Consider the following 15,382-nt stretch of genomic DNA (forward strand, 5'->3'; position numbering starts at 1 on the left):
TACGTGTTAGGCCTGCACTATCCGCTTGCTAATTTCAAAGGGCACTTTTGTGGTTGATAGGCTCCAATATGTACTGCTAGTTTGACACAGCCTAGTATGTCGAATTATGAATGTTCAATGTCCTTCCATTTAATGCAGTCCCCTCAGTTTGTTGAGATAGTTTTACACCATGCAATAACCATTCCGGAATATTAGAATTTATATTCATACACCATGCAATAACCATCCCGAGGCGTCAGATATAATATTAAAGTTCAGAACACCATTCAATAACTATCCCATGACCTCAGAAATCATCAAACACATTGTAATAAAAATACTGAGACGTTGAACATATATATTTGATCACCACTCAATAAAAACGTAGGAACTTATATTTGTACGCCATGCAATAACATCAGAACTTATGTTTATGCACCATGCAATAACCATCCGTGTATGAACGTTATAACATATATTTGTACTCCATGCAATTATTATCTCGGGACATCCGAAAGTTTGCATGTACATCCTGGGACGTCTGTACACAATGCATTAATTGATTACAATAAAAAAATAAAAATCCCAAGAAGTCAGAAATTATATTTGTACATATCCAATAACCATCCATGGATGCCAGAACTTATATTTGCATACCATGAAATAATTGTATAAAAATAAGGAGACACCGACAACCACTGAACTATATGATCCTGACTTGGGATAGGCACACATATATAATATGGTGGGGTTATACTAGTTTGGTGCCATCAAACATTCCCTCTAACTTTGGACAGTGGTGTAACGACTCAAGATAAGAACAAACAAAACACGTAGTTGAAAGGGGCTTAACTCATCAGATAATTGCAAAGCAGAAAGCATCAAACAAAAAACACAAACCTGACGTGGCAGCGTATCTATACATCCCACAACAACTAGTGATGTAAAGGTTTGTGAGTACTCGCAAGCCAAAAGCAAATTAAAGAAAAAAATGATGTATCCGAGACTAAATTTTCAATCCATTTACATCCAACATCCAATGTATTAAGTGTAAAGAAGTCATTACCAGTCAGATAAAAACACGACCTTGTGCAATGCCAATGCCAAAAATATAGTTACTAAGTAGATATTGGTGTATTTGTTATTCGCATCCGAAAGAGGTTTCCTGTAATACACAGATCTTTTGTTTTCGATTCACGAATAAGTTGTGCGTTCTTCTAAAAGGAACATGCTACACTGTACCACAAGAATTGTCTGATTGAAAATATTTTCCGTTCAGAATTATTCCCATTGTCTTGCATGTTTTATATGTATGATATAATATGAACAATAATTGATATACAGCAATGATTTAATATTTGACGTAAAAAAATAAGAAAATACAATAATATAATTACCCAACAGTTACAATATATCTCAATATGATATTTCTTAATGTAAAAGAGGAAAGGCTAACTTTCTTTCTATATATTAAAACTACAGGGTCATTTCAAAGAAACATTTGGATCTTAACAAACAAACCACAGTGGCATTAAAGGGGCGCATTAATGTGTCGTTATTAATTGCCCTGAAAAGCTTGATTAAGAAATGTGAATATGTTATGAAAGACGGGTATAAATTAATTAAGATCTATGTAGTTAATGTATGACAAATATCATAAATACTTTTTCGAAATTAGAGTCATTCAACTAAATCCGAAAATTTTGAATCGGTGTCAGTAAAGTTTTCCCGCCAATCTGTTTGTAGTTTGAACAGCTTGACAGTGTTTTTCTCAACCGGTATCAATGTTACCGCATGCTGTGTCACAAGCATTGTATCCCCTTGTGAGTTTAGACAGACTTTGTGCGGTGACGACAGGTTCTGCTTGATGACGTCACCCAACATTTCTCCCATAGTCGTTATAGCACAGATATTGTGAGATCTACTCCCAGCGATGTACACGCGTGTACCGTGTACAGTTATTCCACGTGGTGCCTTCAGAGAATGTGGTTTTAATTCCCATCGTTTCTCACCACGGACGGTCACGGAAATAACGGACTTTTTATACCTATCTGTAACGTACAACGTTTCACCTATTTTATCGAACGCTACATATTCGGGAAAGAAAAATAACTGGTGACCGTAGTGATCAGCGTTAATTGTCTTAATTTCTCTGCCGTCGCGGGTCATCAATTTGACGCATGGTGGAGCGGTGTAACAAGAAACTGCAATAGTGCCTTGAGATGAACTTATTCCCCAGCATTTTGATCCTGTCTGAAAACTTGACGAAACAGATATTTCTGGATTGCGAACATATAAAATTAAAACACGTTTCTCTTTGGGAATAGTGACTGCTATTTCGAAAGGTGCAATTTCAGTTATATCATAAGGCCGTGCTGACAAGACTTTCTCAGAAACCCATCGTTGCATGTCGTCATATAGCTTTATCTTTCGGTGAACTTGATCGACAAGAACAATTTTTCCATCGGATAAAAACGTGGCCCCCGTCAAACAGGCATTATCACGGTCATTTGGTGTACGGGCTACAAAGGTAGTATCTGGGAGTGCTCGTTTAATGGCTCCTTTCCGAACAGCCGGCAGTTTTCCCGGTGATATTGGTGTGTAGTTGACACGTGCTGAGATATCTCCACTTATTCGAGTGGTCCCGCTGAGACGATATGCTGTTGGCTGAGGTGAACAATTTGTACTTTCAGATGATGTTTCATGAGTTCTATCACTATCTTCTTTCATTCTTGAGGAAGGAATAGGCAGTAACTGAGATGAGTATATCTTTCCCTTTTTCGGAGAACCCCGAGCTGAAGCAGAATACAAAAAGGGGTTTGATGAATGACCTTGACCTTTAAAATTGTGATATTGGGATCCTCTTCTTTTCGAATTAACAGAACTTTTCCCACTTGTCCTTGCCGAGTTAGCTCCTTTAATAGTTGAATGTGAGGGTTTTGATATTTTGCTTGCAGACGACCCTTTGCCACCAAATGGAGTTGAATGTTTTGACATATTTTGCTCAACCTCATCATCTTCTTCGTCATCATCTTCATTCTGTGTGATAAATATTGTATCTGCCCTCACGTGGTACGAAGGAGGAATATTGACTGTCTGTCGTGACACGGAAAAATGTCCAACCTCTTCGGCAAGACGTGCCAGCATTTCATTTATTGAATCGTCTTCACGAAACTCAATTTGGACGGTATTGAGCCGCTTACATAGATCTCTGACCTCTTTTTCGTGTTTTCGAGTTGCTGATTTTATTTTGGCCATGCAAGACAAGACGTCGGTATCAGTCCCGTGTTTGAGTGAATTTTTCAAGAGAGCGTTCGCATTCCTTGTGATGCTTATAATTTCCTTACAACGATTCTTTTCTTTTTCGAACTGTTCAGCCTCCTCCACTTCGTGTTGTTTGAGTTCTGCAATCATCTTTTTCTCCTGCACATCTAGAATAGCGTTAACTCTATTTCGTATGCTTTTAATTTGGTCTTTCACCGAATCGGCTGCTCCTTGAATATCCTTTAAACATTGTTTTCTGTTTTCCATAACTCGAACAGACCATTCTGTAATTTTGGAAAGGTTATCCAAGATATATTTCCCATCATGCTTCAGCGTGGCAGCAGCTTCACTCACAAATTGTACGCTCTTACAATCTCTATGATTTGACGTCACACATGACGTACACAATACCTCTCCATGATCGGAACAATAATAATCTAAGAACTTTCCTTCATGTTTCGGACATTGCAACCTCAATTGAGTAGTTTTCACGGGAGTTTGTTTCACTTCGTCTATATCTGAGGTGATATGCCCCGTGGAGTATTTCATACTGTTATGTAGTCCCGTACACGAGTCGCACATTGCCTCGCCACACTGATGACACCAAATGGTAGCCATATTTGATTTATCCATTTTCTTACAAGGGTCACACTGTCGCTCGCCCGACCGTAGCTGAATTGCATCAATCAGACCAAAAATAAAGTTATTTACAGGAAGGTCGTCTGCCCATGTTTGTACCGAATTCGTTGGATTGACGGCATCAGCGTTTGCCTGACAAACAGGGCACGCGAAAGACTTGGCTGATTTTACTTCACGTGTATTCTCAACAATGTAATCTGAGATACAATGATGGCAGAAAGAATGCAGGCACGGTAACATCCGGGGATCCGCGAACTCCTCGGTGCAAATAGGGCATGTTAGAAACTCCTCTGTTATGTCACTTAAATCTACTGTGCTTTCCTTGGTACTTCTTACGTATGTCGCAGACATCTTTCTTGAATCTTCTTCTTCCTCCATTAATATATTCTGGAATAGAAGAAAAATGTAACAACACAAACCGAACTATGCAGTTGGAATAGTGACTTCTGGAAAGAGATTTTTTGTAACGGACGGTCAACAAAAACTTATGATTCAATCACTAAAACTCACGGGGAGATGCTATATATAACTGTCCATCTTAACTGGTCTGCGATTGAACAGTTAATAAGGTGTAATAATTTGCTTCATTGTGAATTTCAGAAGAGGAAAAGCAGTACAACTGTTTTTCGTTGCTTTTGACTAGATTGTCTAATGATTTCGCGATAAACACCAATTATTTAATCTTTAGATTAACAACAATTATGACTTTTGGTTTAGTAAATGTCAAATTCAAGATATAAATTTCTACATAGTTCCTGATTTTAAAGTTTTAAGCTTATGTACGTATTTGCCATTCTTTCTTGTTTTACCGGTATATACGTTAATATGATAAGCCTTTGAATTGAACATAAGAACAATAACTGCTATAAATAATAAAAACTGAACTCCTCACTCTACCTGATTATCTTAAATAAGGAATGTAAAGACTACCAAAATCAATTAAAATCTGTATGAATTCCTATGAAGATCGCCATTACGGAATTACGTTTTGAAGTCACCAGGGTGATACTCATTGGCTCACAAGGAGGAATTTGCGTATCTGAAAGGTAATCTCATCCTAAAACATGTTTTCTGTATGAAAATTGACAACCTTTTAATTTTCTTTCAAAATGAACATATTTGAAAACGTGAATTCCTACATTTTATCACTGTTTAATTTTCTACTTTTATATCCACCCCTTCAAAGACCCCTGTCTCATATGTCTTCTGAAATATGAAAGTTTGAGACGACAGTGTTATACTTTTAAAAACAAAAGATATGTACATTTATTTTTATCAAATGTATTAAGCGGAACGGTAGATTACAATACTGCAATCGAACCGGAGATAACTGGTCTAAATTACAATTTGTAAGTGTAGTCACTGGTTTGTGACTAATGAATATGGTATTGTAACATGTAAGGACACCTTTAGTAAATTTTGATTGAGAAATCATGAAATGAACCCGCTGATATTCATACAAATTATTTTGTTTTTTTTAAACGTTTTTTCAACACAAATCCCGTTTTCAACACAAAACCGTCGCACGCACCCTTTTCGTAACTTTGCACGAGTATCGATTCCTTTATTTGTGAACCAGAGAGCATCGCTTGACTGAAGAATAGAAGTATTAGATATCTGAAATTCTCCTGTCTGACAGTAAGAGGTTAATTCGTTATTTGGGATGTATAAATACGCAGCCATTTTCGGTTGAAAATGTGTCGCTAAATCTGGTAGCATTATAGCAAGTGTTGAGAGGGTGTCATGTTCTCCTTACCTTAAACATGTTAAACGTCCTTTGCGACAACAGTTGGATCGGTCCGAATATAACCATGTTGAATTTCAAAGTCAAATTTATGGTCTTATCCAATATTTCATACATTTTTTTGTTGTTTTACATTGTCAGTCGAATCTTTCCATCTTTCATCCCAGTAAACTAAGAAACCCCTTATACTTATTAGATTTATTGTTTCATACGTGGTTGATCTAAACACGCAAGGAACAAATTTGCCAATTGACTCAAAGCAAACAAAATCTATCACTCAATCAGATTCACTCTGGAATGTATTTAAGATAAGTCGTGTTTTAAGTAAAGTAGAAAGGGAGATAGCTTATTCAAGCTATGCTTCAGTTCATAGATAACATAATCTGCGCATCAGTAATCGAAAACTACAGTTCGCGATCTTCACATTTTATTGATATATTTGAACTGGGAAAGATCTAAGTTTTACATATTCGCAACAATAAAATATATTCGCAATATTTTTCTACTCGCGAAAATAAATTGCTCTCAAAAATTTTGGTTTACAGAACACGTGATAAAGTAATACACAGCCACGACGTACGTTCAAATGTAGGACGTTGAATGGTATTCTTGTATAATATGCTGTTTGACAGACCTGTCGGAATGACTCATTAACGCGTCCGTACGTAACCTGTTTTAGTGCCCAAAAAAATTGTCCTACAGGACATTCCATGCACCTTTTAATTTTTAATTGCAGGTAATCATTTTCTATTTTGCAGGATATACGTGTATGCTCCTAGTGAATAGCATGACATATTTGCCACTGGACGATATGCAACTTTCAATATAACAACGAATAAGGATACGTTGACGTGTTTTGGTATTACATAATTTGTTGTTTTTCTTATTATTTATTCATTTCAGTGTGTTACATTTGTATATATATTAATTGACATAGATTTTGCTATTTTAGTATTTAAATGTCAATGATCAGTTTTCGTGTTTTCTCAAAATTACCCAATGTGTTGCCACCCGGACAAAGCGGGATAACTAATGACAATTCTCAAAATTAAAAGGACATAGAAATCAACATTTTCACGAAACCTTAAATGAGAATTTTTTTATTGATACATCCTTATCAAGATTTAAAACAGAACAATATACAGAGTGCATGTAGAAAAAAGGACAGAATACACCAAAAGTACGATGAAAAGTTCATTGCATTGGTAAAAGAAATATTGAATGAATTATTATCATTTCTCTTTCATTTGATATCATGATCAGTTATATTTATCGACATCCTTGTCCGTTTTCAACAACTATTATAATAAGGATAACTGACACACCTAAAATATATGATCAAGATTTATTAAATTTTAAATGATTAAGAAACATGATATATTGCGAGTTTACAAATGAGAAAGCGGAAGATTTTAAATATCTTTTATCCAGTCCTAAAGATATTTAATACATTATTATTGATTTATAGTTAAATTTTAAGGTTCTTAAAACGATGCTGCATAAATTAAGTACCAATAGATGCATTTTTTAAAAGGAATTATGATATTGAAATTTGAATAGATTTTTCTCTTTCGACAGTAAGATCTACACTGAGTAAATTTGAATAGATTTTTTCTCTTCCGACAGTAAGATCTACGATGCGTAAATTTGAATAGATTTTTCTCTTGCGACAGTAAGATCTACGCTGAGTAAATTTGAATAGATTCAAATTTAAATTCAAAATCGTTTGTCGCTCGTAGGTGACATGTCTTCTAACTCTTAGGTTCTTGCTTCAGTTGCCTTTCAAAGAAACTTTAACATTATGGTTTATAACTGGAGGTCTTAATGTTTTTATAGCTTTTTATACTCCCTTTTCGCTATTCTTACAATAGATGTAACTACACTAAGGTTTGGGGAGATAAACACTTTACTCGAGACCGTAAGACCTGTACTGAGGACAGGGATGGCCAGTTGAAATTTCGGGATATATAGATACGCATTCAAGTGGACTGTTATTCTCCAAGTTAGAAGAGTTCCAAGCTCTTTCGTGGCATTTATCATATTTCTATCATATTTTATTCCAAAAAGATAATAGCGCGACTATGAAAAAGTTGAAGTTTTTAAGCATCTTTACACAGTCATATAATATAGAGATTTAAACGTCTTATTTGATTTATAGTTAAATTTCAAGCACCATTAAAGGTCATTTGCTGCATAAAGGTATACATTGTAACTCAAGTATCAATGAATGCACATTTTACAGGTAACTATGAATCTATAGTCTAGTTTTCTGTACGCTACATGCATATTAATATTATTTGGGTCGTTTTCAAAAAATGTCGAATTTTCAGTACACCCATGCTAACTTTTTTATTTCTAATGGAAATTTCAGTTGTAATGGTTTAAATGAAAGCTTGTCGGATTTGTGATTCAGAACATTAATAATAAACACACCTTGCATCTATTTTGATAAGATTAAACTGCATTTAAGACCCATTTTGGGGGTATTTGTCTGCGTACAGTGTCAGAAAAACACATTTCAAATGATTTTTTTGCGATTTTCTGATCGCCTTGATATCTGCAAAAGGGACTTTTTAAGAACGTTTAATATTACTCTAACGAAAAATCGTAGCTTCTATATCATTGTATGTAACATATTATCTACAAACTAAATTGAATCTGCGTACAGGAGGTTCATGTCTTTCCTGTTACCGCTACTTAAATCAGCCGTGAAATTATTCTCCCTATGAATATTGAATCAGTCAGTGTTGATCTCAAAAGTGCAAAGTAATCTTTACATTTAAAACGCCTCGTTTCTTGAACGAAAGTGTAGAGAAAAGAAATTTCAAGACATTTAGTGAAAAAAATATAGCGTACTTTTTTTCATGTCTATGCTGTTACCACCAATTTTGATTAAATACACCAACAGTATACTTCTAAAAAGTGCAATAACGTGTTGGAAACCAAATTCACAATAGAAAAACATAATCACTTCACCAAAGGGAGTAGTTATTTCACAACAGCAATCAAAAACGAAGAAATTTGTCTATCCTGTTATGTCTATCCTGTTACTATGGTTGCTATGGTTACAGTAACAGGATAGACAATTGTAGACAAAAACGTCGTTAATTTTTTTATCTTAACATATAGGTGCAAAACGAATGAAATATTTCGTTATTTGAAGTCATCTTAAGGTTATAACGTATTAATCTTCCCAATTAAGCATTCGCAGGTGCAATACTGATATCGGTAACAGGATAGACAAAAAGGTAACAGGATAGACTTTTATATAGTAATATATCAGAAACGTACGTTCCTGTTACCAATGAAATATAGAGAAAAGTAAACTAACTTATGAGGGATTTACTTGATGTTGGGTTTATTTGAAAGGGTGAAAAAATGCCGAACAATATAAATTGCTATCTTAGACTTGCATTACTGGTGGTAATTTTTACAACCTTTGAAAACCAATTTTTAAAGGCATTTTTCAGTACAACCTGTTAAATTGGCAAATAATCTATTATATTACAGAATGAATATATATAGAAGTTTATTCTCTTGAAAACCATCTAATTGTCTACGTAAAACAAGCTTAACATTTTATCTAAACCTTTTCTTAATAACCCAAAATTTCTTTTGAAAATGGTAACAGGATAGACAAAATAATGTACCACCGATCAAAAAATGTTTCAACATATTTTTGTATGACATCATTAAGATTGCATCTTTTAATATGTTGTTCTTAAAGTACTGTTTGTTTTGATTTGCTTATGTAGAGGGTTGTTTGAATAAGTAACTTTTAATAATTTTTTCAATTTCAAAATTCGACATTTTTTGAAAATGACCCATTTTTACACTTATATCAGTCAATCATTGAGGCAATATGTCAATGTCATATGAGTGTTTATTTCACTTGTATTTACTTGGTTTGTTGTACATACATGTATGTGATGAACTTCACTTTTTGGTATGAAGTTTCTATTGGGCACCAGACTTGGCTCCTTCGACAGTTAGACCAATGCCAAAAGTTGTGAGAGATTATTAGTTACATAGTGTGCTAGTGACCTAATACGGTATATATGGGATCAGTAAATTTCATATGGGGTGAGAGCGAAGCTCGAATCCCCATATGAAATTTACTGACCCCATATATACCGTATTAGGTCACTAGCATACTATGTAACGAATTTATCTTACCGACTATCTTAACGTGTGAAATTTAGACCTATCAAAATGAGCAAGTCCTCAATACTGTTAGTATTAAGAAACTACTTCCATTGATCCTACAAAAACAGATACCAACAATAAAAACTTGTGAGGGTTAAATGTGTTAGATGAATTTATTTCAATATTAATCATCAATTTATTCGTCTGTTGAAACCTTTACGATTTTTTTCTCAGTACCGTTTTGTTTATAAAAGGACGTAACACCACTACTAACTGTGTATGAAATAAGCCCCGCCTCCCTACTACCTTATATGGAATATAAAGGGACGTAACTCCACTACTAACCGTGTATGAGATAAGCCCCGCCTCCCTACTAACCTAATATCAAATATACACGGTCTCCACGAGGGCGCTTTTAACCAATCACATTCCTAGAAATGTATAGGAGGTAAGATAAGTATAAATACACAGACATGTCTAGTCTTATTTCGAACGTTTAAATCAATTCCTCTTGACTTTTTTGGAATGTTCCACATACTATGCACGTAATTTAATCCTAGTCAGAGTTCAATTTTGGGGTAAAAATTATATTCTGTATTTAAAGAGTCTGAATTTCCATATCGTCTTTTTCGTTTCCCTGTACAAACTATAAATATAAGATGTGGTATGGTTGCCAAACGAGAAACTCTTATTGACCACTTCAGCAAACGACAACCACTGAACATCAGGGGCCTTTCGGTGTAACTTCAAAAAATTGTTTGTTGCTTGTCTTTTGTTTTTGCATGTGCTTTGCCTATAGCCTTTTTATGTTTCTTTGTTCCATGTACATATACTGTATGATGTTGGCTCTGTACTAATACTTTACATGTTATGGTACATTGGTATAAATTTGCGTATTCTTGTCTTTAATTTTTGCTTATACTAGTATGCTTGATCTATATGCATTTTTGTGCTTCTTTGTTAAATATTTGTATGTCACTTTTAGTGATTAAGATTATAATATAATGTTGACAGCTGTATTTTTGACATTTTCCCCTATTATGTCTGTTTGTTTTGTTCACGCATCGTTGTCAATATAATGAATTTTGATGCGATTGGCATACACGTGAGGGGTGTAGCTAGCTATTAAAAAGTAAAATCACAAAAATACTGAACTTAGGACAGTCCATAATCACATGGCAAAATTAAATAACAAAAAAAAACGCATCACAAACGAATGGGCAAGAACTGTCATATTCCTGACTTGGTACAGACATTTTCAAATGTAAAACCAGGTTCAATCCAACATTTTCTACATCAGAAAATGCCTGTACCAAGTCAGGAACATGGCAGTTGTTATCCATTCGTTTGATGTGTTTGAGATTCTGATTTTGCCATTTGATTATGGACTTTCCATTTCAAAATTTCTTCAGAGTTCAGTACTCTTGTGATTTTACTTTTTGATATGTTTTGTAAATGACTGCAAAAAGGAATAACACAAAGGGTGACAGTCATGGAGCAGGAGCTGGTTTAACTTCCGACGCTCCAGAATTTATCACCGATTTCTTTATTGTTTTGTTCGTGTCGCTGTGCTTGCTCATAATTAAAAGTAATGCATCAAAGTTATTACATAAATGTATATAACACATACTAACTTGACTGTTTTATATTGTAAAGGAAAATGTGTAATATCACGGTTCCCATTTACTAAATAATACGCATACATTTCTATTGCATGAGTAGGTTTAGGGAATAATTTAGCACACCAGCGCCCAGAAACGTTAAGGAGAATAGACTTTGATTATACATACGACTATAAGTTTCACAATGAACATATACAATTTTGTTAGATTCTTTGAAATGTCGAGGATTGAGAAGTCTCCTGCTTTTACCACATAACATCTTTATCATAGTTATCTTTTCTTTGATTAACAGTTTCCCTGAATTTTTCAATTTTCATTGAACTATAATACATGCCAATTCACTTTTAAACTTATTATAAATTATGTAGTACATGATGTTAACATGTTTTCATGTGTATATTTTTACCGACATGTTTACATCAGATATGAAGGTTGTCACAAATACTAACCACAGAAATTAACATGGAAGCGCGTGTAACCAGTCAGTCACAAAATTGGTACATAACCAAGGTCGTGCCTTCACAGACTAACGTCATTACACCAAATTCGTTGGAGGTGTGTCAATTGATATTTTTTAAACATGGTTTGTAGGTGTGTCAATTTAATATAATTTTTTGTCGAGCCTGCAACTTTTGTTGCAGAAAGCTCGACATAGGGATAGTGATCCGGCGGCGGCGGCGTTAGCTCACTTCTTAAAAGCTTTATATTTTAGAAAGTGGAAGACCTGGATGCTTCATACTTTGTATATAGGTGCTTCATGTTACGAAGTTTCTGTCAGTCACATGTCCAATGTCCTTGACCTCATTTTCATGGTTCAATGACCACTTGAAAAAAAAGTTCAATTTTTTTGTAATGTTGAATTCTCTCTTATTATAAATAATAGGATAACTATATTTGATATGTGCGTACCTTGCAAGGTCCTCCTGTCTGTCAGACAGTTTTCACTTGACCTCGACCTCATTTCATGGATCAGTTAACAAGGTTAAGTTTTAGTGGTCAAGTCCATATCTCAGATACTATAAGCAATAGAGCTAGTATATTCGGTGTATGGAAGGACTGTAAGCTGTACATGTCTAACTGGCATGTGTCATCTGACCTTGACCTCATTTTCATGGTTCAGTGGTTATAGTTAAATTTTTGTGTTTTGGTCTGTTTTTCTCATACATTTGTACTATATGCAATAGGTCTACTATATTTGTTGTATGGAATGATTGTAAGGTGTAGATGTCTAGCGGACAGATGTCATGTAACCTTGACCTCATTTTCATGGTTCAGTGGTCAAAGTTAAGTTTTTGAGTTTTGGTCTTTTTATCTTATACTATATGCCATACTAGGTCAACTATATTTGGTGTATGGAAATATCTTATGATCTTTATGTCAGTCGCGCAGTTTTTATTTGACCGTGACCTCATTTTCACGGTTCATTGCACAGTGTTAAGTTTTTGTGTTTTGGTCTATTTTTCTTAAACTATAAGTAATGGGTCAACTATATATGTTGTATAGAAGCATTGCTAGCTGTACATGTCTGCCTCGCATGGTTCATCTGACCTTGACCTCATTTTCAAGGGTCATTGGTCTGTGTTTAGTTATCTTGGTTAATGTTAAGTTTATGTGACAGTTGTAATAAAGCTTAGCTTTATACTTAGGACTATCAACATAATATCAATGATTAGTATAGAAGGCGAGACATTTCAGCCTGTGCACTCTTGTTTAAACATGGTTTAAACATTAGTAAACATTATGTGTTGAGATGTCGCGTTTAGTAATTGTAGAGACATATTGTCGCTGGTTATTGCTAGATAGATTGCCGGTGTTTTTGTCCTTATCTTGGCTTATACTAATCTGAAGAATCGAACCATTTTAACCTATGTTTACTGTGTTCTAATGTTATGATGTAACTCTACATTTTCATGTTAGGAAACGGTTGAACTCTCAGACACCTATTTATTTGTGTGGTTTTTGTTGTTGGTCTCCTTCCTCAAAAATAATTTTTCATTCAATTTTATTTGATTAAAAGGGGAAGTTAGTTTTCTTCTTAGAAATATTTCACATTTTATTATGTCGGTGCATTGTTAGCGTACAATTTATACATGAGATTTTCTCATCATTGCGATGATAACGGCAGAACGGTGACCCGGATGTCCGCATCCTATCTGTTTTATGGAAAGTTGTTTCATTGTCAATCATATCATATTATCTCCGTATAAATCTTATGAATAAACTTAAGATTCTCCTGTTGTATCATTTTTCTTCATGAGAATTAATAACACGAATAATTTAATTGTTATATTTCGCTGTTCAACGGATTACCTGCTACCTTGCGATTAGGAGAGATCGATTACGGGGAGGGACTGAACTTATTCGTGGTATGGAATTACGCAGGGAAAAAAAACCGAACAAAACGGATCTTTATAAGAATGAAAACCATTTCAACTATAGTAAGTTAAAAAGAATGGTTATACCTGCTATGCTGAATGTAACGGCAACAACATATCTTTCAGATTTTAAACCATAAAATCTCAATCAAATGGCTAAGCGACCATAACGTTTACTGGCACTTCCTGTTGATATTTTTCTGGTACAACATATCCAAAATATAGATAGAGTACTACAAGGTCGACTTTCTCTCAATCTGTAAATAATTTCTTAAAAAAAGAGAACGTTATGTCATGATAAAAGAAAACACTTCTTCTACGAATTATACATTGTAAAAATAGTTTTATTGGTCTATATTGTTGAAAAAAAAACATGTAATACAAAAATTACCCTGACTCTAAAGAAAGTTCACAAAATGAGAAGGTCGTAAAAACTGACAACACCAAACTCACAACTATGTATCATCCAACAGAACAAGTGGAAAACAACTGTCGTTTTCCTGACTTGGTACAACAGACATTTTCGAAAGAAAAGGTGGGAATAACCTGGTTTTATGGCTAAAAATGCTTCACCCTCTGTATGCCAGTTAATTGACTTTAGTGAATACATCTAAGAATGCATGCTTTCAACGCCCGGTTTCGGCCCAAGAAATTAAAATATTTGATACTTAATATTTTAATTTGGCACATTATCTTTGAAAATGCAAAGGGTCAAACATATAAGATTTGTATCTGATGATGTCACAATAACGTCATTAAATGAACCGTTTTTGCAAAAACGATAAAAAATACAGAATTAATGCAGTTTTCCATCATTATTTCTACTGTTAAACATAATGCAGCAGTCAAGAAACAACAAACTATTACATTGGTTGCAATGAATTACATTGATTTCCAAGTTAAATAAAAACCGATAATTTCACATGTGAAATAATATCAGATTATTACATGTCATTTTTCATACCGCATGTATTATCGGGCGCACTACGTTTGCGCGCATTTGGGGATTAAAATGTTTTACGTTTGCGCGCAGCTTTTGATTACATTTGCGCGCATTCATTTTACAGGTAAACTCAGGTAAAAATATAAATAAAAAAATTAATTAATTATAATTGACTACATTTTTTTTTATTTTCATAATAAATATGACTATCAATTATTAATTTGGAAAATATTTCTTAATTCAAATTATATATTTTCATATTAAATTCTAAAACAAATTATAAAGTGATCATTATAAACTCGTATAGCTTAAGACATACATCTAACTTCATTGCGAATATTTCAGAGTGAAAATTGTTTCAACGAATAGTGATCGTTTTTAAAATTAGTAAATAATTTAAGTTAGTTTGTAAAGTTACACCAAGGCACTAACATGGAGTCTCGGCATGTATACCGATATGTAAAGAAATGAATTTATCAATACTTTAACCTTTACGATTAGGTATGTTTTAGCATTTTAGAATTTTTATCTTTATATTTTTCTAGAATTTAGTGCTTGTGCATAATAAAACGGACTTATCTTTCTCGAAATCCCACTTTAACCTCATCGTTGGTGAGCTGGGGACTAACACAAACGGAATGAGAACTTATACTTGTTAATAATTGACCAA

At 34.0% G+C, this 15,382-nt stretch overlaps 1 protein-coding gene across 2 annotated transcripts; it reads right to left on the minus strand.

The window, feature by feature from the left end:
- Positions 1 to 1,312: 1,312 nt before the first annotated feature.
- LOC139527721 (uncharacterized) lies at positions 1,313 to 5,090 on the minus strand. 2 transcript variants are annotated; one of them, XM_071323347.1, is made up of 2 exons: positions 4,813 to 5,090; positions 1,313 to 4,269 (listed from the first exon to the last, which is right to left on the minus strand). In XM_071323347.1, the coding sequence occupies exon 2, from the start codon at positions 4,258 to 4,260 to the stop codon at positions 1,660 to 1,662; it is 2,601 nt and encodes an 866-aa protein (XP_071179448.1). In that variant the 5' UTR covers positions 4,261 to 4,269; positions 4,813 to 5,090; the 3' UTR covers positions 1,313 to 1,659. The 2 variants fall into 2 exon arrangements, with proteins under 2 accessions (XP_071179448.1, XP_071179447.1); XM_071323346.1 differs by having other exon boundaries at positions 4,780 to 4,889.
- Positions 5,091 to 15,382: the final 10,292 nt, after the last annotated feature.

The sequence above is a fragment of the Mytilus edulis genome, chromosome 6, assembly GCF_963676685.1.
Source record: "Mytilus edulis chromosome 6, xbMytEdul2.2, whole genome shotgun sequence".
NCBI lineage: Eukaryota > Metazoa > Mollusca > Bivalvia > Mytilida > Mytilidae > Mytilus > Mytilus edulis.